The 27,986-nt window shown below is 41.9% G+C and overlaps 1 protein-coding gene across 3 annotated transcripts; it reads right to left on the reverse strand.

Moving 5' to 3' along the window:
- On the reverse strand, window positions 1–27,968 carry DPH5 (diphthamide biosynthesis 5). 3 transcript variants are annotated; one of them, XM_065409295.1, is made up of 8 exons: window positions 27,926–27,968; window positions 27,385–27,562; window positions 21,916–22,040; window positions 17,336–17,444; window positions 5,299–5,419; window positions 2,864–2,903; window positions 1,708–1,811; window positions 1–244 (listed from the first exon to the last, which is right to left on the reverse strand). In XM_065409295.1, the coding sequence occupies exons 2-8, from the start codon at window positions 27,517–27,519 to the stop codon at window positions 21–23; spliced, it is 858 nt and encodes a 285-aa protein (XP_065265367.1). In that variant the 5' UTR covers window positions 27,520–27,562; window positions 27,926–27,968; the 3' UTR covers window positions 1–20. The 3 variants fall into 3 exon arrangements, with proteins under 3 accessions (XP_065265367.1, XP_065265368.1, XP_065265369.1); XM_065409296.1 differs by lacking the exon at window positions 27,926–27,968 and adding an exon at window positions 27,814–27,888; XM_065409297.1 differs by lacking the exons at window positions 27,385–27,562; window positions 27,926–27,968 and adding an exon at window positions 27,567–27,603.
- Window positions 27,969–27,986: the final 18 nt, after the last annotated feature.

Genomic DNA, 27,986 nt, shown 5'->3' on the forward strand with positions numbered 1-27,986 from the left:
GCCAGGTAAAGGCTCTTTATTCAAGTGTTCCTTTGACATTCATTGTCTTCAAAGCTAGATTCATCCACAGCACAGAGCTTAAGCATATCTATTTCCAGAGGATGCATATTGCCTGCTATGATCATGGAATGGAGTGGGCCACCTAGTTCTACTGTGGACATCTGTTGTAAGGTGCCCGAAGCAATTTTCTGATCCACGGCACCCACCCTTGCTAGGCCAACACAGAGTGTGTTCTCCGTAACTTCTACAAAAAAGAAAATGCAATTTCAGGAAATAATTCATCTTTCATTTTCTAGAGAGCAAATTCAATCTCTTTTCTGAGCAGTATTTGCTTCACTGAAAGTAATGATTGTACGTTACATTTACAAAAGCATTGAATCTCAAGTTTCCAGTCTCTGATTTTAATCTAACACTTTAAAGCCAGGAGTTTTGTTGCAAAGTGAGATGGAATTCTGTTGTTTGAGGAGATAGAGTACTCTAAGCTACATGCTGACAGTAGTTAGAATGGGCTGTGGCAAATACACAATAGAGGGGAGTTAGTTCCCTTCTCCATGTGAGTCCTCCTTTCAGTCAGTGCCAGTAGCAGGATATTGGTCTAGGTGAGAAGACTACCTTACTTCACACCCCTACTTCCAGACCTCAGCAGAGAGAAGTAAACTACTAAAGGAATAATGGAGATTTGCTCTAAAATGTTGTCTTGTAAATAAAAATCAAACCAAATGTTAATAGAAATACAAGTGAATGAAGGCGGGGTTTGTGTTTTAGCTCTGCTCTCCGTAATAGTACAAATGTGAAGTAGCTACCTAATATATAGGCATGGTAGAATTTGATTTTTTTATAACTGACATACCAATAGTAGTTTAAGCATTTTCTCCAATTTTTAGAGTTCACAAAATTGTGGGTTTTAAACATTTTTTTTATTTATCTATTTAAAATTTTGTGGGGAGTGTCTGACAGTTGATGCCAAGATTCAAAAACTGAAAGCTTTAACTTCACACTGTCAACATATGTCAAAATATACACTGTAAATATTTTTAAATCAAACTACCTTCAAGCAGCATTTTTCTTTATCTGTAAATTGACAATGTAACTGTCAGCTTGTGTGTGTATATGATGAAAAAGACATCTACCAACAAATCTAATTCTTCCAAGCCTACTTATATAAATGGAATTAATCTGAATTTACCCTGGGATAAATAAGAATTTGGCCAATAACTAGTGAAGTGACTCAGGTGTCTATCATATGAAAATCTGGAAGTACAATTGTCTAAGGCGTTCATAGTACAGTTAAAGGGAAACTCAATGTTAAAATATTCTAACAGTTCTAAAAACCGGTGTAAATAATCGCTCCATTCTGATCCATTCAAACAGCTTCCCCTTGTTTAATCTGATGGACCCAACGGAAAGATGAATGGTAGCACTGGTTCTCAAACTATGGTAACTGTACCAGTTGAACAAGACTAAAGACCTTGACTATACCTCCAGGAATCACTAACTTCCATTCACCAGTGCTCACTGCCTGCAGTATAGCTTGGGCTTTGCCAAACGCATCTTGTGATCAACAGGGTTGAAGGTAGCCCAGTTCCACTTCAGATCAGGAGCTGCTCTAATGAATAGGAGCAGAGCAGTAGTAGAGACTCCTCAGTAAAGGTAGAGAAAGGGGAAGCCTGGAGTACTAGCACCTGGAAACAACTATTAAACGTGTACCTGGTTCTTCTCCTTGAAGCCTCCTATTTTGAACAATGGCAAGAAGCTGTTCTGCAGCTTGGTTCACACTCATGTACCGTGGTGATTCATAAATCTTCTTTCCTCTGTTAGAAAAAAACTAAAGTAATAACTACCTTGCCAAATAGTATTAAACCACAGAATACTAGGTTATTGTAATTCTCTCATTCCATTATCTCTATGGCACATTTCAGCTTTAACATAACCCATGTGGCTTAAGTAATCCATAGGCTTTGTGGTAGGCCTTGGGGGTTGGGGGTTTAGGGTGAATTTCAGCTCAATTGCAATCCCTGGGCTCCCTGCACACTTGTAAAGCAGCAGGGCATGATCTGGCTGATACTTTGCTATCTTAAGATTCAAGTGAGACTGCTGGAAGCTATACAGGGTCTGCACTTACTTTAGAAAAACAAAACTCAAATAATCCAATATATTTTCCCAACAATCATCATGTAGGCAGATAATTACAAAGCAGAAATATATTCAATTATTCTCAAACACATTTCAGCTAGTTTGCCAATTCTGGCTACATTCAAGCAAAGTTTATGAATGTGAGTCTAGACTAAAAGTTACAGCATGTCTCGAAGCAACAGTTTATAGACCCAATTATAAAAAGATGGTTTAGAAATGACAAACTTCTTTGAGACAGCTGAATGACCTTAGTTTAACTAACACTATTAAAAATACTTCTGTTTGGTGTTAAGAGAATGGAATGTCAATACTCCAAATGCAGTTTCTGGCCAGTGCACTGAGATGATTCAGAGCACTGTCTTATTTTCAGCCGTTCATCTGCTTCAGGGAGAGAGACTATACTGTGCAAGATTGAACAATTATAAGACTTCATTCACTGAACAACCTCTTCTAGAAGGACCTAGTTAAGACAAAATGTTCTGTTTACTGAACACAATACCGAAAATTAGTGTGCAATTGCTGCAAACTAAGGGCTTGATCCCACTGAAATAAATGGCAAAACTCCCATTTATTGCAGTGAATGCAGGACCATGCCTAAGCGCTTTATTTCATTACGAGCGAGCATATAAGGAACGGGTGAGTGCAGCATTACTAAGTAGGAGGAAGGATCTTCAATCAGTTTTCATTAGAACATGCTGACAATATATTTATTTTCAAAATAGTGACTCACTTCATCAGGTTTTCCAGAGATTGCTCCTTTACTTTTATGTCTGCAGGATAAAAGTTATATTTATTAGACACAAATAAAGACATCAGAGGTACTGTAATCTTCTCACTCATCTTAATTGTCTAAATGGGTAAGGGCTTAATTAGTAGTTTAAATTAGCAGGTCTTTTCTGCTTTTCGTATACCAATATTTTAGCTATTGTAGGAACTACAAATGTGGATTTCTAGCAAAGTAATATCCGCTCTATTCTAAGCTTCATATATTAGTTATGAAGAAAAACCCTTGTCCTTTCCTTTTATAAAGATGAAGTTTTACCTGGGATTGCATTACTTCTAGGATTCTAGTGCAAATAAGAACAATGTAAAACAGCCCTTAAGTACTACAATGTCATAGGACTGAAAAATCTCAAAATGATACTGTTCTAAAACATTTAATTATATAAGCTTCTGAAAGCCAGATGTATTGCACGCTTCATTCATAGATTCTAGGTTCAGTTGCACCTCAGTAGTCGGAAGGTAAAGCAGCATAACTGAAGGACAGTATTCACTTTAACCACCACACAGGAACCCAATTCATTAGCAGTTCCTTCCTGCTATAATTTCTGGATATGTGTATTTTATATACAGAGCAACTCTGCAATTTTATGGAGTCTCAGGCATCTGCATTATCTCTGACAGGCACTCAAGTTCTACAATATGGAGCAGTGGAAATTATATACTCAACAGTAGAATGTTTAGCTTGTACTGACTGTCACAATTTTTGACTTGGTGTTCAAATCTTAAGTGCATTACACTCAAATACATAGACAGGAGACTTACATCACTCATCTTAAATCTGTATTCAATGTGTAAAAAACCTGTACAAAACCCGTAAAAGTTGGGGTATTTTTACAGTCTTAAAATAGCTGTTCAGAGTTTAGCATCAACTTCTGCCAAGGAAATTATGAGGAAAAGGTTTTTATAACAAGATCTGTGCATAACCTGGCCTTTTAACAAAAAATGTTGTGGGAACTACAGATACAATTTATCATAAGTTAAAAGTTACAGTACTTCCAAATCAGAACCATATTCTAATAGCACTGTTTCTGTATTTTGCTTTTACTCATTCGTGAAATATCCTTTAATGTAATTTGACTAAACAATCAATTAAAATAGACCACAACCAAGTGGTATTAAAGGAACACTTATTTTGAAATTATCAGGTTTCAAATGTGACTTAAAATTAGATTTAAGTCCTATACCTGCCATGAATTCTCCTCCCCCCCACCGAACTTTGTGGTTTTGCAATGCTGCTATGTTAAAATCAACACAAAATGAGAAACCGTGCAAAGCATTAAGTGCTAACAGATGGAGAGTAAGTGAACCAAAAAAAAAAGGGGGGGGGGAATCTCCCTCCTACTTCCCTTCTTTAAGTTTGTTAACTTGTAATAATAGAACTTAAATTAAAGTTACCAAAAATCTGATTTTAACCACCTCTGAAATCATTTCTGTGCATTTGGAAAGTCAGCCAAATGTGCAATGACACTTGTACATTTAAATTGTTTCCAGACTAAGGTTCTTCCAACGCCCACAGAATGCATGTTTTTACTTAAACTATGAATTTGTTAAGCACTGACAGCTCCCTCCTCAGCCCAAGAGACATGGAAATGGTCTTTCTTGAAGTGGTCACAAACCAAGGGCACAAACCTGCACACTGTTAAGCATGTGTGTAATTTTATGCACACAAACAGGCCCCTTGAAGCCAATGGGACTACTTATCATGTTATTAGAGTTATACACAGGCTTATGTGTTTCCAGCATTGGCGTGTAAGATTTGGATTTACAGGAGAGGGGTAAATAAAAAGATCAGACAAAACAATGTGAGCTACTGAGGAGGTTGCTAATTTAAAATCAGTCATCTGTTTTAGATCCTTGCTTTACAGTATTTTTGTATATTACAATGTAACCTTGTCACTCTGTAAATGTCTTCAGACTAATGAATGTTATATTAGAAGATGAAAATCATTTAATCAAATACTACAAATTTGGCTAATACGACATGCCTCTTCCAAGATGAAGTCTATTAAGGTCTAAACAACTAAAGTAAAATGACACTTGCTAATTACTGCAACCTGATTTGGATCTTGAACAGGAGATACACTTGTCCTTAAACTCATGCTGCATTTTAACAGCATATGCGGATCTCTGATCCTTGTTGAATTCTATTGAAGCACAGGGTTTTATTGATTTCTCTACTCTTTAGAAATCGCAGGCCACAGTGAAACAAGATAGGGTAGTAAAGCTATTCTAAATTCACATAAGCAATACACAAAGGATGCAATTTTTGGTATATTTTCTTCAATTAAAAACATTTTTCTTCTAAATTTATTACATTTATCACCATAGCCTCTGGATGTTGTACAAGAAAGTGATTACAGAACAAAGACAGATGACCCTTACCAAGTAAGCACAGCGTGTGCATTCCATTCTGCTTGTTCTTCTGAATCTTGTCAAAAAAGCTTTCTGGTTTCCACGTATCCGTCCAGAAAACTACAGAAACTGTTTCTCCAAAGTTGTACAACTTAAAAAAAACACACACACACACACACAAGCAAAGAAGAAATTACTTAAGTGTGGATTACAAAGAGTTTCTATACATTAAATATTAGGAAATTAAGGTTTGACATAACTAAAAGCTAGGAAGTCTTGAGCGTGTTTAAGGAGGGAGCATCAGCTGGAACTAAGCTTATATAAAAGGGTATTTTCTAAATGATTTTGTTGCACGTGCAGGAAAGAATAAATTAATACCGCCTTTTAAAAAAGGTGTCCTGTTCTCCCCTTGCCGCACTGAAACTCCTTGGAATGGTCTAATGCATTAACAAGACTTTGTTTTTTCTTTGTATCTCAGCCTGGAACAAAGTTTCCCTCTCTGCTACGGAATAGGAGGTTTACTACTGTTCTGTCACCCTCCAGGCAGCGATGCACGTTAGAGAATGAGTAGTGAGGCTGCCTCTTAAGGCTTGTATCCAGCTCTTTATTCTGGTCACCATTCTTCATTAACTTTCAATATTCCTTCTACACTTAAAAAGACCCAATCATGTAGTCCTTAGGCAAAATTCCCAGTTAAGTCAAGGTGGACTGGACCCTTTGGAAAGACTGAAGCAAAACTGTAGGTATCTGGTAGATTATTTCCTAAATCTATAAGGAAGCAGGTAGGCAGCCTCCAATAATGCTGTAGCATCTGCATTCCTGTGTAATGTTTCTACAAGCCTTGGGATAAATTATTCTTGTAATATTTGTATTAAAATAGTGCTCAGAGGATCAGTGTGCTATATATGAAGATGTTGTCCCTGTGCAAAAGAAGTTAGAATCCAATACCATAAGGATCAGAGGACAGGGGCTACAGACAGATATATTTTGTATGTGCACACACACACTCAATTCTAGAGACAGTGGCAATTTCATTCACTTGTTCCTCAGTCTTGCCATCATATATTGGCTGTCTTCTCACAGTAATGGGGAAGGTGGGCCATGGGAGACATTTGATATAGTTCTGCAGATTAGTTCCAGATGGGCATTGTAAGGGGCAGCATAAAATAGAAATATTTTACTGAGATGTAATTAAATGCAGAATTTGGCCTGCAAATCTATTACTGGTGGTGATGCATACAAAGGAAATAACTCAACTTGGCTTTAAGGTCACAGGTTGAGTTTCAGGGCTGGGAGTTGGAAAACATATTTATGCATCTACACTAAGTTAATTTGATCTGGAAGGCAGCAGAGGCAATAAACACCAAATCCTGATCTGTTTACTGTCTCACCTCAAAAGGTAGAAACACATCTTCAAGACCCTGCCTTAGCCATGCTGTGGTCAGTGCAGGTCTAGGGTGGGACAACAAAGGTGGATTTGCAGCTCCCTGATATGGGGCCTGGCTCCAGCCCTGGCCACGTCCTCTTTTCTCTCTATCCCATGGCCACACACCCCAACTGCTCCCCTTACTTTAAATCCTACACCGAAGCAAAGGAAGGAGTGCAGTCCCCCCTGTCTGCTAGAAGCAGATGAAAGTCCCTCCTCCTATCCCAGGCTTGGAAGAGCATCTCTTAACTCCCCAACTATTTCTTCTCTGCCACCCTTCCCTGGCTCCTAGCTACAGGTGGCAGACAAGAAAGTTAAATAGATTGAAATTGGGGTGTGTGTGCGCGCAGAGCTCTTTTCAAGCCTGGGACAGGAGGAGGAATTCCCATCTGCTTTTAGCAGAGAAGTGGGAGCTGCACTCCGTCCTCTGCTACCCTTTCTTTAAATCTTACACAAAAGACATTCTGGTGGTTCTATGCTATCTGGGGATTTCCCTCTGGCCATTTAAGCCATGAACACAGATCCTTTGCACTGCCAGAGCACCACAAAGTGGCCAGAGGGCACCAGAGAATCAGGTCTGCTATTTCAGCTTGGACTTTTGTAATGCTTCAAAGCAGAAACAAGTTAGTTTTCTACGGAACTGGTGCCCAAAGGTTACCCATTCATTCTGATAGGAGGACAGTATGTTCAATGATTCTTGGCATATTACACAAACTATTTCCTCATTTAAATATTACACTTCAGTAACTCAAAGACATTAACCCATACTTCACATTTCATAACCATGAGGTCCTGCTGGTAAACTCCAGGATACATATACATCTTTTGGACCTTCATTTTAAATGAAAGCCCTTTCATACTGTCCTCCTATCAGAATGAATGGGTAACCTTTGGGCACCAGTTCCGTAGAAAACTAACTTGATTCTGCTTTACAAAAGTCCAAGCTGAAATAGCAGACCTGATTCTCTGGTGCCCTCTGGCCACTTTGTGGTGCTCTGGCAGTGCAAAGGATCTGTGTTCGTGGCTTAAATGGCCAGAGGGAAATCCCCAGCACCTGTTTTTGCACCACTGGCCAGCATGGAAATTGCTTTCAGAGGCAACACAAGGCACCACTGTATTACTGGGGGTACAACCATCCATGTCATTTATACCCCTGTATGAGTTAGATTTTGAGATAAATGTCCTTATTTTTACTGCATGTGCCTTTCTGGTGGTCCCAAAACATTTAATATTCCTTCTTAGAAATGAAGGAGAGGGGGATAAACAGGAGAAAATTACTTTTGGCAATTCACTGGTATACTATCATTTTGGAAATGCTGTGGGATCGAAGCATTAATGGAGTCTACTGTTGTGTTAAATTGAGGACCTCAATAAATTTCAGCTGTTGTGCATGCAAACATTTGTATATGCACAGGCAAAAATTTTCCACCCACATCGTACATCAGCACATACTTGGACACTACTCCTGTGGCAGAACAAGCCTACATAAGTTTGAAGAAACATGATTTGTAAGCTAACTTGCATATTTAATAAAACTAGTATTTTATCTCTCTTTCTTACACCCTGATATGGTACTTTCTTGGCTCAAGAGTCTCTGATACATGAGGCTGCTGTACTATGTTATGCTATTATTTCTGCCTCTTGAAATCCAGCATAAAGCAAATGATTCACAAGAAAAGCCTTAGTGCATAGGGAGCAATAGATATTATTAAACAAACAACACTAATATCTTAAAAGGATCCTCCTCTGTGACAGATTTCAACCAGAAAGAAATCAAACTGAGTCTTTCCATTGACCTCAATGGATCAGGACCTAGAAATCAAAATGTAAAACTTGATGTTGTTGGCACATAGCTGTAAAACCATTGCAGTTTTCATATTCAATGTGTATTTTGTACAGAACAAAACAAATGAGGATCAAACACTCTGTTCTGAGCTTTTTTAAGCAGAAACTTATGACAGCCTGAATGACATCTTCAACGAACCAATCAGACATAAAATGGCTATCACAACAATAACCCCTTTAAGAAGGAAACAAATTAATTTCTGAGCAATCTTGATAGTGCTGTGTCCTTTATTAAACACAGCCTGGCATTTGGGGAGGAGGGGTATCTTGTATGTGAGAGCTTTCAAATATCTCAAGTATCACACACTTGCACTGAACATCAGATTTATTAGATTCCTGTCCTATGGTCACAGACACAACTGGAATTTCAACAGGGGAAGGCACTACATTTGGACCTAGTGGATGGAAGGGCAGGCCTTTCAAATCAGCAGCAGTAGAGACAAATCTGTCTCCCTCTTCTCTAATGTTCAAAGTCTTCATGGGAAGCTTCCAAAAGCAGCATCTTCAGAAATGTGAGAAACTTCATGTGCTTGTAAATGTTTGAAACAAATCTTTTCTATGATTATCTGTTACAGTACAACTACTAAAAGCCAGGAAGAGCAGCCAGGTCTCCTGACTCCCAATCCAGTGCCTGATCCGCTAGACCAGACTGCCTCCCACGAAATGCATCATAAAGCAGTGCAAAAAAGGTGGTCAGTTTCCCCCATTCTTCAAGCTTCACTTTGTTTTGTCCCAGCATAAACTGCAAATATATTTAGTGCTTTCTATTTTATTTACATACTTAAAATGAAAGAAAAGCAAACCACTTTTTGTACCAAAGACTAGGGAGCCTACAGTTATTTTGTACCAGTATTTTTAAACACTGCAGTTCAGCCGTTTGGCTAAATATAAACAAACTGCAAAGGTGGAATGAAGCATATTAGAGAGAATGGGCTACATTCTAATCTCAGTTACAGAAGTTTAAACCCACTGAAGACTTCAACCTTCAGTGGAATTACTCATTATTCACACTGGTTTAAATTAGATCAGAATCTATCCTACTGTGGTCCAAACCATAAGAAACTCTTCTTAGTGTTGTGGCCAAATAGCTAATGAACACAAAACATGAAAAGGAAGGAGCAGAGGCTAAGTAGGGAAAAGTAAATGAAAAAAACATTTTTCTTTCCCCCTCAAACACAGTAGTGTACTAAAACAAACAGCAGAGAAGGTGCAATTTAATATTCAAGGCCACTAGTGCACCAGCTGCAGAGAAACAAAGAAAGAAATATTTCAACATGCAAAGGTTTATTTTTACAGCATCTTTTCCCAGAATTATTGCTGCATCAACTGTAACCATGACACTGCATTTTGTCAATTATGTACACTGTCTCCTTTCTTGAAATGTCAAAACAGCTTTAGAAGCTGTTCAGAAAATGGGTTACTCACCAGGAACATTTCAGGAGGTGAATACAAAAGAATTCTTGTTAAGTATTTTAGACCCAAACCTGCAGCTCTTATGCATGTGCAGACTCCCAGTAGACTGTAAAGGGAATTGACCAATATGCAACTAAGGGCTACCTTTGATCTCCTTTGCTGTGTTGAGAATCATGGGTTATATGATGGGATGTTCTTACAGGGTAAGAATATACTGCAACTGATACCATTATGGAGTCTATTCCTGGGAGATGTAAGTGAAGCTCAACTCACACTGAAGTCAACAGGGCTACTCCTGGCCCCAGTGATGTAAGTAGAAACAGGTCAATGGGCATTAAGGGCCACTCAGAACCTTGCATCATAGGATCTTAGTGCTTACTTGCTGGTAAACCCTGCTGCAGAAAGTGATTCCCTTTCCTTCATCTTTGGTATCAGGACTTTGGCTGTGATACTACACAATGTTCATCCTTAAAGAAGGAATTTTTTGGCCTTGATACCCGATTCCCCCAGGTATTCCTCATACCAAAGGAGGCATACTGTGCTAATATCTAATAACTAGGGGCAAGGTTGGGAAGTTCAAGGGTAACCACTGTAGCTACAGTCCTGTCAGCAGAGGTAAGTTGCTGATGACTTTTGGCCATTTAAAATTAGCCTTAGTCTAAGGCTTATCATTCACACCGTCTTTCCCAGTTTTACAAAACTGCAAGCATGGAAAATTAAACTTTTACTTAAAATGCTGTTTCTGCATCGCACACAACTGAGCTAGAATTCCTGGGAGCTGTCAGTCATAGAGAATGGAGATGTGGGGAGATGGCTGCCAAGTTGGAGAAAGAGCATTGAATGTGATTGTGTTCTGCATCCTATGGCTGATGCTACCCAGCAGCCATGGCTTTCAACCTAGTAACTTTAGGCAAAAGAACAAAGGGAATTCTCTCTCTCTGCTGAGATGCCTTCCCTGTTGGTGCTCAGGAATGGCTTCCACGTGAGCAGAATGGGACACAACATTAAGAGGATTAAGAGCCTCCTTCCATTGAGAGCATTTGAAGGATACAGGACTTAATCCAAAAGGGTAAAGTCACCTTAGAGGCTCTGGTACCCTTCTTAGGCTCTTCATATATAGAGACATCAGATCAAAATATCTCCCCTCTCTCGCCCGTATTAACCTGAAATAGTTGCCAAATTCAGCCTGGTAAGTGGATTTTCTGGGTCAGATTCAGTGGTGACAAATGGTCCTGTAAGTTACACAGCACATGTAAGCAATAAAGTAGGATAGCTTGCACTGAGCTAGCATTTAGAGGGTGTGCAAAACAGGTGCTAACTTATACAATGAAGGCTCAGGGCATTTAGCAGGAAAACCAACTGGAGACAGTAAGATAAATTTGTTTACTATTTTACATCAATGAAAAATGTTTTGTATTACATTTCTCCCATTTGAGGGAAGACAGATGGTCATGTGGTTAAGGCATAGAATGGAGTCAGGAAATAAGAGTTCTATTTCTACGAGTCCTGCAGGCTTCCTGTGCGACCTTGGGCAAATCTCATAACTACTGTGTGCCTCAGTTTCCCATCTGTAAATAATACTTCCCCTACAGGACATGAGTGTTGTGAGGTTTATTAATTCCTCGCAAAGTGCTTAGATACTATAGAAGTGAGCACCACAGTTCTGTATTTGTATTTTTCAGTGATAGGTTAAAAAGTAAACCTACTTCATAGTGTAGTTACATTTGTAAATTTTAATTGGAGAGCTAGTAACTGAAAATAATTGGTGTAATTAATTGCTGAGGGATCAAAGAAGACAGACATTTATTCAGATCTACATGAAACTGTTCTGAAGGCTATGTGGATTTACCTTGCAAAAGGGCCAGGACATGAGGCATTTTTCCTAATTACCTTTTAAAAAAATGCTTATGTACTTAGCAATGCTGTTTTCCCAGAGCTGAGCGTCTCTTCTTACTCTAGTTGTCAGTCATGTTAGTCAGTACACTCCCAGCAAAAAAAAAAAAAGAGAGAGAGAGAGAGAGAGAGAGAGATGAATAGCACTAGTTGGAAGGATGAAGGCTGAGGGCTTAAGCAGCTCTACTGCAGCTCCTAAACTAGGGAAGGGAGGTTATGCAAAAGGACCAGTTTGAGCCATGACTTCCAGAAAGGCCTTTAGTAGCGTAGCTAGGACATGCACGGAAAAGTACAGTAACGCACTGCATACTGCAGACAGCCTAGATCTGGACTACTTCCCATGCACTGGCTCTTTAGAGCTGCTTCTTGAGGCACACCAGGGCATTCATTTAGTTTTGGTCCTATGAATAGGGAAAGAATCTCCCTTTCAAATGGTATGGGGATTATACATTTAGGATGGTGCATGAAGTGTGCATGCAAGGCCAATTTTCAGCTAGTTAATGGTGACAGTAATTGGATGTGGTTGCGAAAAGCAACACTCTGATAAAACTAGAGCAATTTGCTTATGTTTTTCTTTCTCCATCTATTCCAAGTCTCTCACCCTTAGTTGGTCCCTTCCCTTGTTCTTCTGTTCTCTCTCCCCCCACTCTCTGGCTTTTGTTAGTCAACCTCTCCCCTACTGTCCCCCCTCTTTGTAGGTCCTAGTTTTTATATCTGTGCCCACAAGTTCAATGCTACAGCAGCTTTTTATTACAGCATTCAGGGGAGGAGAAAATTGAAAGCCATTTTTGCCCCAGCAGTTGGCCTAACAGTGAAAAACTGAGCAAGGGAAGAGCTGAAGCCTGTAGAAGGCAGCAAAGAACTCCTCCCATCCTTCTACCTACAGGCTACATGGACTAGAACAGTGGTTCTCAACCAGGGGCCGCAAGCAGGTTTCAGATGGTCTGCCAAGCAGGGCCTGTGTTAGACTCACTGGGGCTCAGGGCAGAAAGCTGAAACCCCACCGCATGGGGCTGAAGCCCTAAGCCCTGCCACCCGGAGCAACTTATCTTTGCTGTGCCCACTGTGGCATGGGGCCCTGGGTAATTGCCCTGCTTGCTACCCCTTAATGCCAGCCCTGGCTTTTATATGCAGAAAACCAGTTGTTGTGGCACAGCTGGGCCGTGGAGTTTTTATAGCATGTTGGGGGGGGAAAGCGGGGCTCAGAAAGAAAAAGGTTGAGAACCCATGGTGTAGACTCATGGGAAGAAATGGGGCTGAGGCCATGCCTCTTTCCCCAAGTAGGTGAGCAGGGGAAGAGCTGAGGTTACGGGGTCCCAGTACCGCCAGAAGTACAGCTCAGCTGCTTGGGCGGAAGGCTGCAGTGCTCCAGCAGACACCAACAGAAGTGCTATGTGAGGGCTTTAGAGTGCACTCCTGTGGGACTACACTCCCTCCTCAGTCTCCCTGGCAGGATCATTCTACATGCACAGATACAGAACTGCAGGGCCTTTAGAATAGTGCTTAGTGCCACTAGTAATTGTGATACAACATTAACAAATACCACTGAGACCATCCAACTTTACAGTCAGAGTCCAGAAGACAATGGAGAAATGAATCCAGTGGTGCCAGGTTTAAGTGGCAATTCACATCCAAGGCACTTTCCCACCTGTCTTGTTTGTCTGATTTTGGAAAAATAAAAAGGAACATTCTCCAGATCTTGAACAAAAGCCTGATACTACAACCAGTAAGGCGGGGCACAAAACAGGGTGGAGAGATGGGCACAGGAGGGATCTAGAGAATTTGGCACAACGTAACTAGTGCTTGTAGCTCTCTTGCAATGTGCCTAACTGCTCCAGCTCTCAAAAAAGCTCCAGCCAACTGTATCAGAAACTACAGCAAACAAGCTTTTCGGAAGCTCAGCATTAAAAGGACCTTTTTATTTTATTTTATTTTATTTATAAAGGGGGAGGTCTTGCCCCTTTAATGTGATATGAACCAATGCGATAGCTTCTTTAACATTTTTATTAATCTGTTACCATAGTGATTCTCCATATCAGCAGCACCGATCTGGACTGCATGGCAGAGATGTTTTCAGAGTGGATGCACATTTTTCCTTCCAAAGTATTTTACTTTTAATGAGCTTTTGATGTACAAAATAGCAAAAACTACATTTCTGCTCCTTCAGTCCCAGAAACAGTAAGTCCAACCCTAGCTCATGCTCTGATCTGTAATTTGTAGCTTATGGCAGCACCTTTATAGAAATCAGTACACAAAAAGTGATGTCTAGTACCAGAATGCTTTCTCCATGGACTTCATTGCGTCTCTGTGCAGTAAGAATATGCAATTAACTGCACGTTATGCTTCACAGAAAGAACTGAACATTGGTCTGAGCATATATGAGACACATTCTTTTGTGAGCAGCTTGAGAAGTAACTGAATTTCATCCAGACAGAGTCTAATCAGCAGCTACAGCTCATTGTTCTGAAAACCATAAGTACAATCTATAAAGGTGTTTCCTGTTTTTCACTAGTAGAGTAAGAAGTTTTGTATCAAGATCAGAATAAAAGACAAAAAAAAAAAACCTGTTCTGTGGTCAAGTATGTATAAGAGGAATCCCTGCCATAACAAAATGCTTCAAAAAAGCAACTGCTCCTAAAACAAATGAAATAAACTTATGACAGGAGACAATTATGAAAATAAAGAAGTGGAGAGTTTTAAGGGATGATGGAAGTAACAGCCACAATGTTTAATAAATGAGAGGTGCCTTGTCAGCTTTGATCTCCCTTCATTATTTGTTTGCTCCCTCAAAGAACACTGAAGATTTAAACATTCAGCTGGTTATGATCCTGTAATATAACATGATCATGATTTCCCAGGGTGCTTTTCACAAGAACAGGAATATGTTGATTTATGAGAGAGGAGCACCTCCCAGGTTAGGAAGGAAAAAGACTATTGCCAGGGTGAATAAACCCATGTTTCCGTCATGGTAGGTTCCCCCAGCACTGGATAAAGAAAGTAAAGACAACTCTTGAAACATGCATGTGTGGTCTAGGATTGTTTTAAGGGCGGTCCTGATTAGAAACTACCTCTCTGTAGCAGCATTAGATCCTCTCTCCCTGTACAATTGCTACAAGGTAGGACAAACTTTCAGAAACACTACAGATTTTTAATATAGACACCTGCACTGTCAGGGTTTGGATTGGAGGGTGGGACCTGCAGTTTCTCTCCTAATGGCACAGAAAGCAAGACCATCCCATGCTAAGGAGTAGTAAGAATCCACTGCCAGCTCTTAACTGTAGAAGCAAGCTGTTTACCATAATAAAGCAGATAGGGTAAGGAGCCAACCCCTGTGCTACCCTACCCATAAAGTGCAGCCATGTGATGCCTGCCAACGTCTACTGCATATGTAGATTTTAACACCAAAAGTATACTTCCTTCCTAAAAGATAATCTGACCTCTCCTTTCAGCAACAGGCAGGTGTTGTGAGAAAGTACTCATGGGGAGAATCATCACATTGCGAAGGTCACGGGTTGTGTTCCCTGTGGGCAGGCGTACACTACAATTAACATTCACATTTCAAGAATGGTGCTGTTGAACCAGCAGTTAAGCATGAGAGCACACAGGGCTCAGACATTTCTACCACTGTGGGTATGTGTACAATGGAGCTGGAGGTATAATTTCCAAGTCAGGTAGACATACCCATGTTTTGATTGAGCCAGTGTACTAAAAATGGCAGTGTAGCCATGGCTGTGGGGGCAGAGAGATGGGTTAGCCACCTTGAGTACACACCTAGGGTTTCAGATGAGATTGCATTTGGCTTGGCAAGCCTGTCCCACTGCCTGTGCAGCCACAGCTACACTATTTTTTTAGCACACTAGCTCAATCAAAGCAATCATGGGTATGCCTACCCGCCTTGGAAATTACACCTCCAGATCCAGTATAGACTTACCCTGTGTCATGAAAGTCTGCTCAAAGCTAAAGCCTATGCCATATCTACCACTGGTACAGCTGTGCTGTTGCTGGCAACTACTGAAATATGGCTGCTAGTATTTCTGGTCTAACTTTGGAGGTATCGGTTATTTCTGTTAAAACAGGCAGCTCTCCCTTCTTTAGGCTAGAAAGGACTTCTTCCTTCTGAGATGGAAGTGCTCTGGACATGCATCTAATCGCTTGTTTATGCCCTGATCCTCCAATTGGTTCCGCATAAGCAGACCCCTATGTTCACATACAGCCTCAATGGCTCTTCACAGGGGGCTACACATGTGCAGGACTGAGGCCTTCAATGGCAAGTTCCTTGGGGACAGAGTAGGGGTAGGGCTGAGCACACTGCCAATGCTCATCATTAACAAGAATAACAAAGGGGAAAGTTTCAGATAGCTAATATATGTATGATTAGTGACAATACATGTTAGTCTAGCATTTTTCCTGTAAGAAAGGCAGAGAGTTTTCTGGACATCTATGAAAGGAAGCTGCCCCAAACCAGACCTATAGTAGTTACATGGCTTGAAAGCTGTTTATACTGGACACTAACTTATCCCACGATTGAGTCAGGGAGTTCCTGTGAGTTTTCCAGCCAACCAACACCCATTTTCCCTATAGTCATAAAATAAAAATATTCCAGCTTCCGCCTTGCAGAGTAGAATTATTTTCTTTTCTTCCCTTGAAACTATGTAGCTGCCAGCAGCTGATTCTCTGATTGGGGAAACTGGGACAGGGACAGGAGCAAGGAGGGGAACATAAGGAAGATTTTACAAGACAGGCAGAGCAGATTATGAAAGAAATTTAAAAATATTAAAGAAAATAGGTCTCTACTTTTCTGAGCCTCCAAGGCCCAAAATAACCAATCTATGGAACATGCAATAGGCTAATATCTAAAAAAAATATTCAGGTATGTGGCTCTCATCCTTGCATTCCCCTGATAAAACAAAAATCAAAGATCCTTTAGCTGTTGGCAAACATGCAGGTAGTTTAAAGAGGTGAGCATCAACTCAGGAGGGAAGGAATGTGTCTGATGTCAAATTTTTGACATAATTTTTAATCTGGGTTTGGGATAATACACAGAATCATGTATGTACCCATTTTATTTCCATTGATAGTATATTTCTCAAGGGGATAACAACTTTACCTTAGCTGATGATCACCAGTAGGAACAGTAAGCTGACAGGGCAAAACAATTATCACACACACACAATGCTTTACATATGAAATACATAGAAAATACTGCCTAGTTTTGTTTGTGGGGGAGAGAAACTAGAATTGTCACCCATTTACTCACATGTACATCAATACAAATAGGCATTTTGCCTCCCAAATGTTAAGTTACATAATGATAAATGCATGGAACACTCTGAAAAGGAAATGTTAGCACATCTGAAAACTGGCCAGAATTTCCACAGCTGTCTTCCTTAAAAGTTTAGATAGCTTCATGCAGCCCTTCCATAATGTCAGAGCGGTAGAGATTGCTGATTCTAATATTAAAAATTGTAGAACAGTAAGTAGAAGAGTTACCTGTAAACCGCAGCAGCCCACTGCATTCATAATGGAAGCATTATGAATAACCCTGTATGGAATCCCAAGCTTTACTGCACGCAGAACAAGATCACTGTGTGTTGTGGCCCTGTGGTAAGGAAGGAATGGGTTAGATTGACAAAATACACTGACTGAGCATAACCATCAACATAGCTTGTTTGGAAAGTAAAATTAAAATGCTTCATGAGTAAAGCTATGCAGCATGCCAAGAGGGCAGTGGTAGTAAGGACTTTACTCTGACTTTACCATAACAATAAATAGCAAAAAAAGGGCTAAAAAGCACAGGGACCCACATGAATTTCACAGCTCCCAATTGCTTTCTCAAAGTTAAAACTGCAACAGTAGCATGTTTATTACTTTTTAAAGTAACTTTTGGTAGCAACTTAAAGAGGACAGTTCCATTTGTCCTTTGCAGGTATCTGCTGGATGTCTGTTGAATAGCAAATGTCAGCTAAGCTTAGCACAGAGAACTTAGGCGTAACGCCAGTATTCCTACAATTAATGGGCAACCAGGCCATCTCACATTTGCACTGAGAGCCTGTGAAAACACGTTCAAAAAAAAGCACTAGACAGTACACAGAACATGTTTTAAAGATTTACACATATTGTATACACATGTATACAGTAGCTATATATTAACCTTGGAAAAGCCAAGCTTGGCTTTTAAAACTATTCTCTTTTATATATTTATGTACTGAAATCCACAAGACTCAGGGAAAATGCATTAGGATATATAAACAACATGCAAATTCATTCCAGAAGTAAGTAGGAGCGATCCCCTTTGAAACGTACCACAAGCTGAATTTGGCTTGACATACCCATCAGTCAACATGCACCCTGCATCTTCACACTTGGACAAAACTCTCAGTCAGGTTAATTGGAGCTTTGCCCAGAGGAAGAACTGCAGGCTTGAGTTCCAAGTGTGATCAGCATCAGAAGCACAAATAGATCCAAGTTAGTCTTATTTTTGAATTGCAACAATTTAAAATAAATTAATTTTTATTTCAAATGGTACATGTGCATGTTAAGATGTTTAAGTAGTACTGTACTCTCCACATTACATGTGAAATGTGGCAATGCATTTAAATAAGAAAGCTGTCAAATCTGAACAATTGCTTCAGCTGTCTCCTTTTCAACAAAGATACCGCAGTCAATGCTGCCCATTCCATAGAGGGAAACAGGGAAAGTAATAGTATCTGGCTGAGCTGAGTAATTACATAGGAGGGTTGTTTTAGCCCTGACATCCTCTGTCGTTCAAGCTGAATTCTCATGGAGTTCCCTCAATCCCTGGCCTGACCATTTCCCAACCTTAGTGCATTTTTGTTATGCAACTACTTGGCCAGCTCAAGTGCATAGATACTGACACAGAAATGTGGCAGCAGCTGATGGGGGTGGGAGGAAGTGTCAGTTTTTTTAAAATATGATAAAGGCTCATTCATCTACAGCAGATTAACTAGTGGAGTCTGAATTATGGGAAATCAGGAAGTATTGCTAGAAATAGACTGCAACACATAGGAGAACAGCAGTAAGGTAATCTAGACTTAGAATAGCTTTCTCATTAACTGCAAAACTCTCTCCTATGCCCCCCCACCTTTCCATGAGCAAAGGAGACCCAAGCACATCTGCTGAGGGAGAGCAGGAGGCTGGTTCTTCAGCCTTGTCCCGTCTCTCCAGATCCATGGCATAAGGGCTCTGGAGACTTTGTGGGTCTGCTAATAGAGAATCAGGGGAACAGCTGTCTTTATTTACTGAAATCTGCTCCCACTAGGCCCCTCTACAACGGCTGCAGCACAGCTGCAGGCAGTGTGCTCACATATGGGGACTCAGCCAATTGCAGCAGGGGGCCTGAGGGAGTCAGCCCTCTGTGCCCTTGTCTACACTACCACTTTCCACACTACTGGTCTAGCACCAGTAGCATCTTCACAGGCAATTATGGAAGCAGTTGCATAAACTGGATGCAGGTGGGCATTTATTTCAGTCACCACATTGTCTGACATGGTGCTAAAAGTTGCCTGGTTTACATTAACACATTCTACCAATATTGCAGACACAACTGCGAATGGACCAGTGGTGGGGGAAAAGAACTGAAAAATTCCAGTGTAGCTGCCCCTTGTGTGGTGCCTTTGTATCAGCAGGATGGGACATCCCTTACCTGTGGGGCTGAAAGGCCATCCACCTCCTTTCTGCACTAGCTAAACCTCTCCTTGAGAACAGATTACTTGAAAACTCTGGGGTCAACTTTTGGGGTGTCCTGGCTCCTCTGTCATCCTCACACTGGGTTTTCCACAGGATAGGACAATCCTGCCCTTTGTTACTAGGAGCAACCAGTCAGTCACCTCATAGACCCCAGGGAGCAGGCGTGCTTGGAGTAATTAGGAAAAAAAAAGACATCTGAAATGGGGTGCATTAAACTTCAGAACACCGTTCTTCAGTAAATTGCCTTCAAGAGTTCAAACACTGATTGACTGAAATACACACCATGGACTCTTTTAGCCTGCTTATATAAATGGTTAATGTCTGTCATAGGCTTTACAAATTTTATATCTACTGCTAAAAATTAATCCATACTTCCCTCAGATTAAGAATCAAAAATTGACATATTAATAGACTGAAAGAGTTAGCGTGAGAGCCTTAGTTTCACTTCTTGTTTGCAATGTTTCCCCTACCTCCAACTGATTTGGCCACAGTTTAGATGACCACCCCAGAGGGAAAGTTTCTATAAGGAACACGAACAAATTTTTGAACTTGGGTGCCTAAGTTAAACCATTAAATCCATTATGAGGCACTTAAGTGGCCCATTTTTCAGAGATGCTGATAACTGGCAGCTCCTATTGATAGTAGCAGTTCTGGGTGCTCAATCTCTCTGAACAGCAAGCCACTTTTGGGTGGGGAAGGGGAGCGCTTAGCTTTAGATATCCAACTTTGAAAATTGTGGCCATATAATACACTGTACAGCGTTCTAGAATGGTCTAGAACATCAACATCACCAATTAACTTCAAAGCTGCCTGGAGTTAGATTTTAGGGTTCTGGTTCTCCAAGATGATTCTTGCAGGGGGACCCTTACATCCTCCCTTATGGAGACCCATTGAAGTCAGTGGGGCACCACACAAGCATTAGAATCTGCCCACACGGATCTGATGTCAGAATTGGGGCCTAAAAGCCTACACATTTAGACAACATAAATAAAAGGTTTAGAAAATTCTTTATATCTTTTCAAGACAGAGTACTATGTTATAATAAAAGCATATGTTTCTAGTCATTAAAAACATTGGTATACACATTTGCAGAAGCAGGCTCGGTGACCCCCACGCAAACTCCAACTACTTTTTGATGGACACAGTAGTTATATGGCCTGTATGCCTAAACTTATTTCTGGATCAAAGCAAGAGGGTATAGGTACTGCACCTTAATTTAAACCTGGATTCTAATGGCAATGCACACTGCAAGTATAATTACTTTAATATTTCTAAATAGCCAGCATCACCTGCAGCTACACAGTTTAATAAAAAGATTATCTCAATGTTTCCCCAGCATCTGTATGTACATAAGTTATTCCTCTCCTTTATAACCTCCTGCCCCTCCCCCAAATGCACCCATTCACCAAACTGTGCTCAGTGATTTAATTTTCCTTGTGCCCCTTGAAGCTGTGATACAAGTCTTAGATCACCAGCTGGAGACAAAGAGCTCTTCTGTATGGCTTGACATTACAGATTGATGATGCTTGATTGCATAGGCAGAAGGACATCCTTCTGGAGACAGAAAAAGGCTATAGCTTCCAGCAGGAATAAGAAACTGAAATAGGAAGCTTAATAAACCAAACTGACAAGACATTTATAATGGCCCAGCCATCCTTAAAGACTAGAATAGATAATACCATAAGCGTGTGCAACCAACACCCAGCATTCAATTAAAAAGCAACTGAAAATACAAAGCATGGTTTACAAATACAAAGCATGATTAATACATAATCAAGAAATGCACCATACTTTGTAACAAGCCTAGCACTTCTGCTAAGCTGATAAAATCTAAAACAATTTTTTTTTATGAAGGGCAGCTTGGATAACGGCAATTAATTTTACAGTTGTCGCTTGACTTTTGAAGGGAAGATTTATATATCTATGTGAGTGCCAGTGGGTCTGAGTTCCTATCTGATAAGGATGTTTTGCAAGCTGTTTGGGTGCGAGAACTGCAAAACAAGACTGAGAATACAGTGTGAGCCATTTATTTACATTTGTATCAAATTCAAATGTAGCCAGTTCTGCAAGAACATGAATGGGGGACACTCCTATTATTATGAAAATGGAATGTTTCTTTTTTCCAGCAAGAAAATTATGGTAACATGAGAGAGCTCCCATTTGTTAAGGGCTAGAAGTAGCCAAATGACAAAGCCAGAGGAATAATTAAAATCCGAAGAAGTGGGTTGTAGCCCACGAAAGCTTATGCTCTAATAAATTTGTTAGTCTCTAAGGTGCCACAAGTACTCCTGTTCTTTTTGCGGATACAGACTAACACGGCTGCTACTCTGAAACCTGTCAATTAAAATGTTTCCTTTTCTTACCCAAATGGATCACCAACTACAAGAAAAGCAACATCACAGAGATCAGCATCTTTTAAAATATTATCTGCTTCTTGTTCCACTGTTTCTCTGTCAGCCAGAATCAATTCTCTCCCATAGAACTCCTCCTAGAGATTGAAGAAAAACATCAAAATGAGACAGCTGGTGATGACTTCCATTTGTCTTAGTCTGTCTTCTTCCAACCAGATATAGATTAGACATTGGCTAAAAATGTGCTATGACCTAGTTTTTTTTATATCATGTTGTAATTAACCAGTCTTGAAACCATTCTTTATTAGTATCCCCAGAGAAATGAGACTCCAACAGCTGATGCTTGGTTTCTTTGCACTTCAGATTCACCCTCCAATTCTGTTTCTGCATGCTGAATACTTTCCATGCATGTTGATAACACATTTAGCCTCCAATCCTTCAAACACTTACTTTTAAACAGATGAGCAATCCCACTGAACTCAATGGGACTACACATGTTCTTTAAATTAAGCATATGTGTAAGCATTTACAGGATCAGGGTCTCACATATGAACCATGAGACTTGGTTCGGTTCTAGAATGCTTAGTGACTATTCTGCACATCTGTACATCCTTATAACTCAAGTTTCATCAAGCTATGTAAGTACTATTGTTACATTAGATAGCAAACTTCTTCAGGGCAGGCAAACTTCTTCTGTTCTGTAAGCCACCTGGCACATTTTTGGGAGCTATAGAAATCATAGTTGTTTAGCCAACTGAGGTCAGGAAGGTCTGTCTTTACCGAAAATGTGACATCAATTCCAACTCTGCTCTCCACGTACAAAGGATAGTGTATAAACAAGAGAACCAGCATAACAGCGATCACAGCATAAAGGAGTAGCAAAGGCTTCCCTGAGAAAGGATGGTCCTGTGGTTAGGGCAGTAGCCTGGGATCTGGTAGTTCTAGGTTTAATATCCTGCTCTGCCACAGACCTACTAGGTGACCTTGGGCAAGTCACTTAGGGCTAGACCCACAAAGGTACTTAGGCACCCAAGACCAATATTTAGGTGCCACTGATATTCACAAAATTAATGCTCAGCTGGTGCGTAAAGTCCCCTGTGCAGAGCCACTTACATCTTTATGCTGCCACACAGCTAATTAGCAGCTCGGAACCCTAGCTCATGCCCAAACCCCAGCAGGAAACTCATACTTAGCATTCCCCTCCTATCTTTTCAGTGGGGCCTGACAGCACACCTACAAGATCAGAGCCTCGAATGAAGACTGGGTATTTTTCAGATGAGTGTGTGTGTGTGTGTGTCTCCCAGAATAGTCAATAGCTCAATTATAAGGGCACTCACTTGGGATGGGACAGAACCAGGATGTGGGATGTTTTCAAATCCCTGCTCTGCCTGATTTGGAGCAGGAGCTTGAAACCAGGTCTCCCACATCCCAGGAGAGCGCCCTAACAATTGGGCTGTTGGCTAAAAGATTTAAATACAGTAACTCCTCACTTAAAAGTCATCCCGGTTAACATTGTTTCGTTGCTGATCAATTAGAGAACATGTTCATTTAAAGTTGCACAATGCTTCCTTATAATGTTGTTTGGCAGCTGCCTGCTTTGTCCACTGCTTGCAGAAAGAGCAGCCCGTTGGAGCTAGCTGATGGGGGCTTGGAACCAGGGTGGGCCGGCAGCCTATCAGCTCTCCTAAGTTTCCTGTGAAGCAGCCGCCCAGCAGGCTATCAGTTACCGGCAATTCAGCTGTCCATCCCCCCACTGTTGTGTGCTGCTCCTGCCCTCTTCCTTGGAGCTGCTCCTGGGAGCCTCCTGCTTGCTGTGCAAGGGGGGGTAAGGGGTGCTAATGTCAGGGTGTCCCCCCTGGCCCCTGCTCCCTGCTCCTTTACCCCATCTCCACAGAGCAGGGGGGAGGGGGAGCCGGGGGGACACCACAGGGCTCAGGACGGAGGGAGCTTGCTGGCAGCACCTGCTGTCTCAACTTGCTGATCTATTGAAAAAAGCAGTGCACTTGGAGTGGGGTCAGCATAATTAAAGTCACTCTCTCTCTCTCACACACACACACACACACACACACGGTGTGTGTCTTTGTCTCTTTCTGCCATGCTGTCTCCCCTCCCTCCATTCGGGCTGCCTTGTAGAGCGTGAGGCTACATTAACAACAAGGTGTTAACCCTTGAGGGCTCAGCCAAGTGCTAGTTCATCATTTAGCAGTAAGGCATTCCCTGGGAAATATCCCACCCTCTAGCTTCACCACCTCAACCAAGCTTCACAATCATCATAGCTGTGTACAGTATTAAATTGTTTGTTTAAAACTTATACACACACATACACACACACAGTATATCTATGTCTATATAGATATAAATACAGTCTTTTGTCTGGAAATTTTTTTTTCCTGGAACCTAACCCCCCCCCCCCCGCCCCTCCATTTACATTAATTCTTACGGGGAAATTGGATTTGCTTAACATTGTTTCGCTTAAAGTAGCATTTTTCAGGAACATAACTACAACATTAAGCGAGGAGTTACTGTAGTTCTTTCAACAAATTGAAGGCCAACCTAAATAGTCAATATGCAATAGCTTTAACATATGTTATTTTAAGCTGGGTTGATGATAAAGGTTAATCAACACATCACGCTGTTTGGAATTTCAGTAACTGGACTGAGGAACTAAACACAGATATTATTTAACATTTGTTTAGTGGTAGTGCTTAAAAGTCAACAAGACAGGGGTCCCACTGTGCTAGGCATTGTAGAGTGATACATAGCAGCTCCTTCTCTTACATTAGTAATAATACTTAGCATTATTTTAATGCTTATATCAAACCCTCAAATTTCCCTGGGATGTAGGCAAGTAAATCATACTCCCATTTTCCAGGCAGGGAAATAGACAGAAAGGTGAATAGTCTGTTACAACCAGGATTAAAATGCAGAACACAGCTTCCATCTGCATTATTCCTCCAGACCACACTCCCTTATAGTGATGGCTGGTCCTAAACATTGTAATAGAACTACAGTAAGCTGTCGTGTTTTTGGACCAATACCAAAGTACTTACGTCGAGCGCGGTGGCATGCGCCTGTAATCCCAGCTACTTGGGAGACTGATGGACCGATCGATCAAAGTGTCAAAGTGACTAAAGTACCATATGCCAAGTCACAACACCCAGAGCAGGGAGCTGGGTCCAGCCCTGCAGGACAGGTGCAGAGTGAGTGTGTGGGGGGAAGGCTCACTCTCCAACACCCCCACCCAGAGCCCCAGTTTCAAGATGGGGGGAGGTTGGAAGCCTCAGTTTCAGATTTTACCCCAGATCCCCACATCCTGTGAGGCCCTGCATGTCAAGAATATGGGATGGTTTTAGCAATCCATTGCAGGCCAGAGTCCTCATCTCTAGACAGCTTTCTGATTCCCTCTATTGTTGCTCATATGTGATTGCCCTCCAAACTATTAAGCAGCCAGTTTCCAGGTGTCATCTACTTCTATCTTGGACAGCAATATCCTAAGGGTCACCCTTTTTCATTTTAAGAACTGGCCATTTATTCCTGTTTTTTGTTTCCCATCCCCTAACCAGTTTCAAAGCCTCAAGAAGGCCTCTCACCCTAGGAATATTAAACGTTCCTAACAATATCGTATCAGAGGCTTCATGAAAAGCTTTTTGAAAGACTAATAACAGCTATATTATTTTGTTCAATGTTTTGTATTTAACATGTAGAGCTGCTTGGGAATTTTCTTTTCGATGGAAAATGTAGTTTCTCCAAAATCAAGATTTTCCATAGGAAAATTTCAATTTTGCCAAGGTTTTCTATTTGGAAAAATCTAAAATATTTTGTTTCTGGGATAGAGTAAACCTGAATCAACAAACTGAAACATTTCATTTCAGGCAGTTTAATATTGAATTGATATCTGTGTTAAGTGCACTGGTGCCTCACAGGAGCTGTAGTTCAGGTATTTTACACCATCATTTGCTCCTACAGACTGGGCTCTAGACTACATCTCCCATGATGCACTGACAACACCACAGGCAGATACAGTTTAACATTCAACAGACCAAAACTAAGGTCTTGTGCACACAATGCATTAGTCCACATCAAAGGGGTACAAATTTTAGTGTGCACTAGCATTTCGTGTACTAACTGGCCTGTGTGGACCCTGCTTATGGGCACTAAAAGGTTTTTTTGGTACATGTTAATGTAGTCCCGTTTCTAACCACACTACATATTGTGTACTGGGGCAGTGGTTTTCAAACTGTGGGTCGCGACCCAGTACTGGGTCATGGAATGGAAGGCACTGGGTCGCGGCAGCTCTGGTCCACACCACCGACCAGGCCATAAAAAGTCACATCGGCGGTGCTGCCTGGCTAAGGCAGGCTAGTTCCTACCTGTTCTGACACCGCGCTGTGTCCCAGAAGCAGCCAGCAGCAGTTCCATCTCCTAGGTGGGGGGGCCACGGGGCTCCATGCGCTGTCCCTACCCCAAGTACCAGCTCTGTACTCCCATTGGCTGGATCCCGGCCAATGGGAGCTGGGGAGGGGAGGGGGAGTTGGTGCCTGTGGGCGACAGCTGCGCAGAGCCGCTTGCGTGCCTCCGTCTAGGAGCTGGACCTGCTGCTGACCACTTCTGGGGCGCAGCGCGGTCTGCCTTAGCATCCCCTCTGTGCTGCTGACTGGGAGCCACCTGAGGTAAGCCCGTGCCCCAATCCCCTGCCCTGAGCCCCTTCAAACCGAGAGCCCTTTCCTGCACCCCAAACCCCTCATCCCCAGCCCCACCCGAGCCTGCACCCCCAGCCCAGAGCCCTGACCCTCTCCCGCACTCCAACCCCCTGCCCCAGCCCTGAGCCCCTTCCCACACCCTGAACCACTCATTCCTGGCCCCACCTTGCAGCCCTCACCCCCACAGCCAATCCTCTGCCCCAGCCCTAAGCCCCTCCCATACCCCAAGCCTCTCATCCCCAGCTCCGCTGGGTCACAGGCATCAACAATTTCCTTCAACTGGGTCACCAGAAAAAAAGTTTGAAAACCACTGCACTAGGGAGCTTTTAGTGTGCACCAGCAGGGTCCACACAGGCCAATTATTGTGTGACACACCACTGTGCACTCGAATTTACACGTCACTGGTACTGACTAAAGCACCACCGTAAAAGTTCCAGTTAAACAATGAAACGTTTAAGCATTTCTAAACGGATATGTTTCTAACTTTCTATTCCATGAAAAATTTTGCAATTTGGACTTTGTCCCAATTTGGGATGAAAACAAATGTTGAAATATTGGAATTTCCTGTGGATTAACAAGCTAGAGAGACAAGTTACTCATATAACATGCATGTTCTGATCATATTTACACTCACAAAGATGCTTTACTGTTCTTTCTTCTGATGAGTTGCATTATTATTTTTCCTGGTAATGTTACTGATCCACAATTCCCTGCATCCCCCTTACTCTGTTATTTCCAAAAAGATATTAAAGACTTTCAGTTCAGTGGCACATAAACCTACCAGTGCTTCCTTCCCTACAGTTAGGACCGATGTGTAGGCCTCCAGGTATACTCTGCGGCAGTGCTTTACAACCTCCAGTCCTTTCACGGTAATATCTTTGGCATCTCCCAGCCCTAGTCCAATCAGATAAAGCATTTTAATCCCAGGAGTGAAACAGAAGCCAGTTCCTGAGTCTGACCTACCACAAGAAGGAAACAGGTATCAGAGGGATGGATACCCGGGTGCCTTCGCAGGGGAACACCAGGGAGACTCTTCCCCTGCAGAGCTCAGGATCAGCGGGGGCGCTGGGCAGACATCAGGCCCAGCCCCCTCGGGGGTCACCGGGCAGTTTGATGTCCCTCGGGCACAAAGCAGCCCCCGCCCCGGGCTCGCAGCTTTCCCCTGTAACATCCCCTCCCCTCCGCGCCCAGAGCCGCCGCCGGGCTGTACCAGCGGCACGCGGAGCAGCCCAGGCCAGCCCCGGAGCGCGCTGGGCCTGGCTCCGTACAGGGGACACGAGCCTGGCGCGAGGGGGGTCCCGCCTGACTCATGGGCCAACAACCTGCTCGCAGCGGCGCCCGCCCTTGCAGCACGCCGCTCCCCCTGGCTCCCAGCCGTAAAGC

This window comes from Emys orbicularis, chromosome 8, assembly GCF_028017835.1.
Source record: "Emys orbicularis isolate rEmyOrb1 chromosome 8, rEmyOrb1.hap1, whole genome shotgun sequence".
Classification (NCBI taxonomy): Eukaryota; Metazoa; Chordata; order Testudines; family Emydidae; genus Emys; species Emys orbicularis.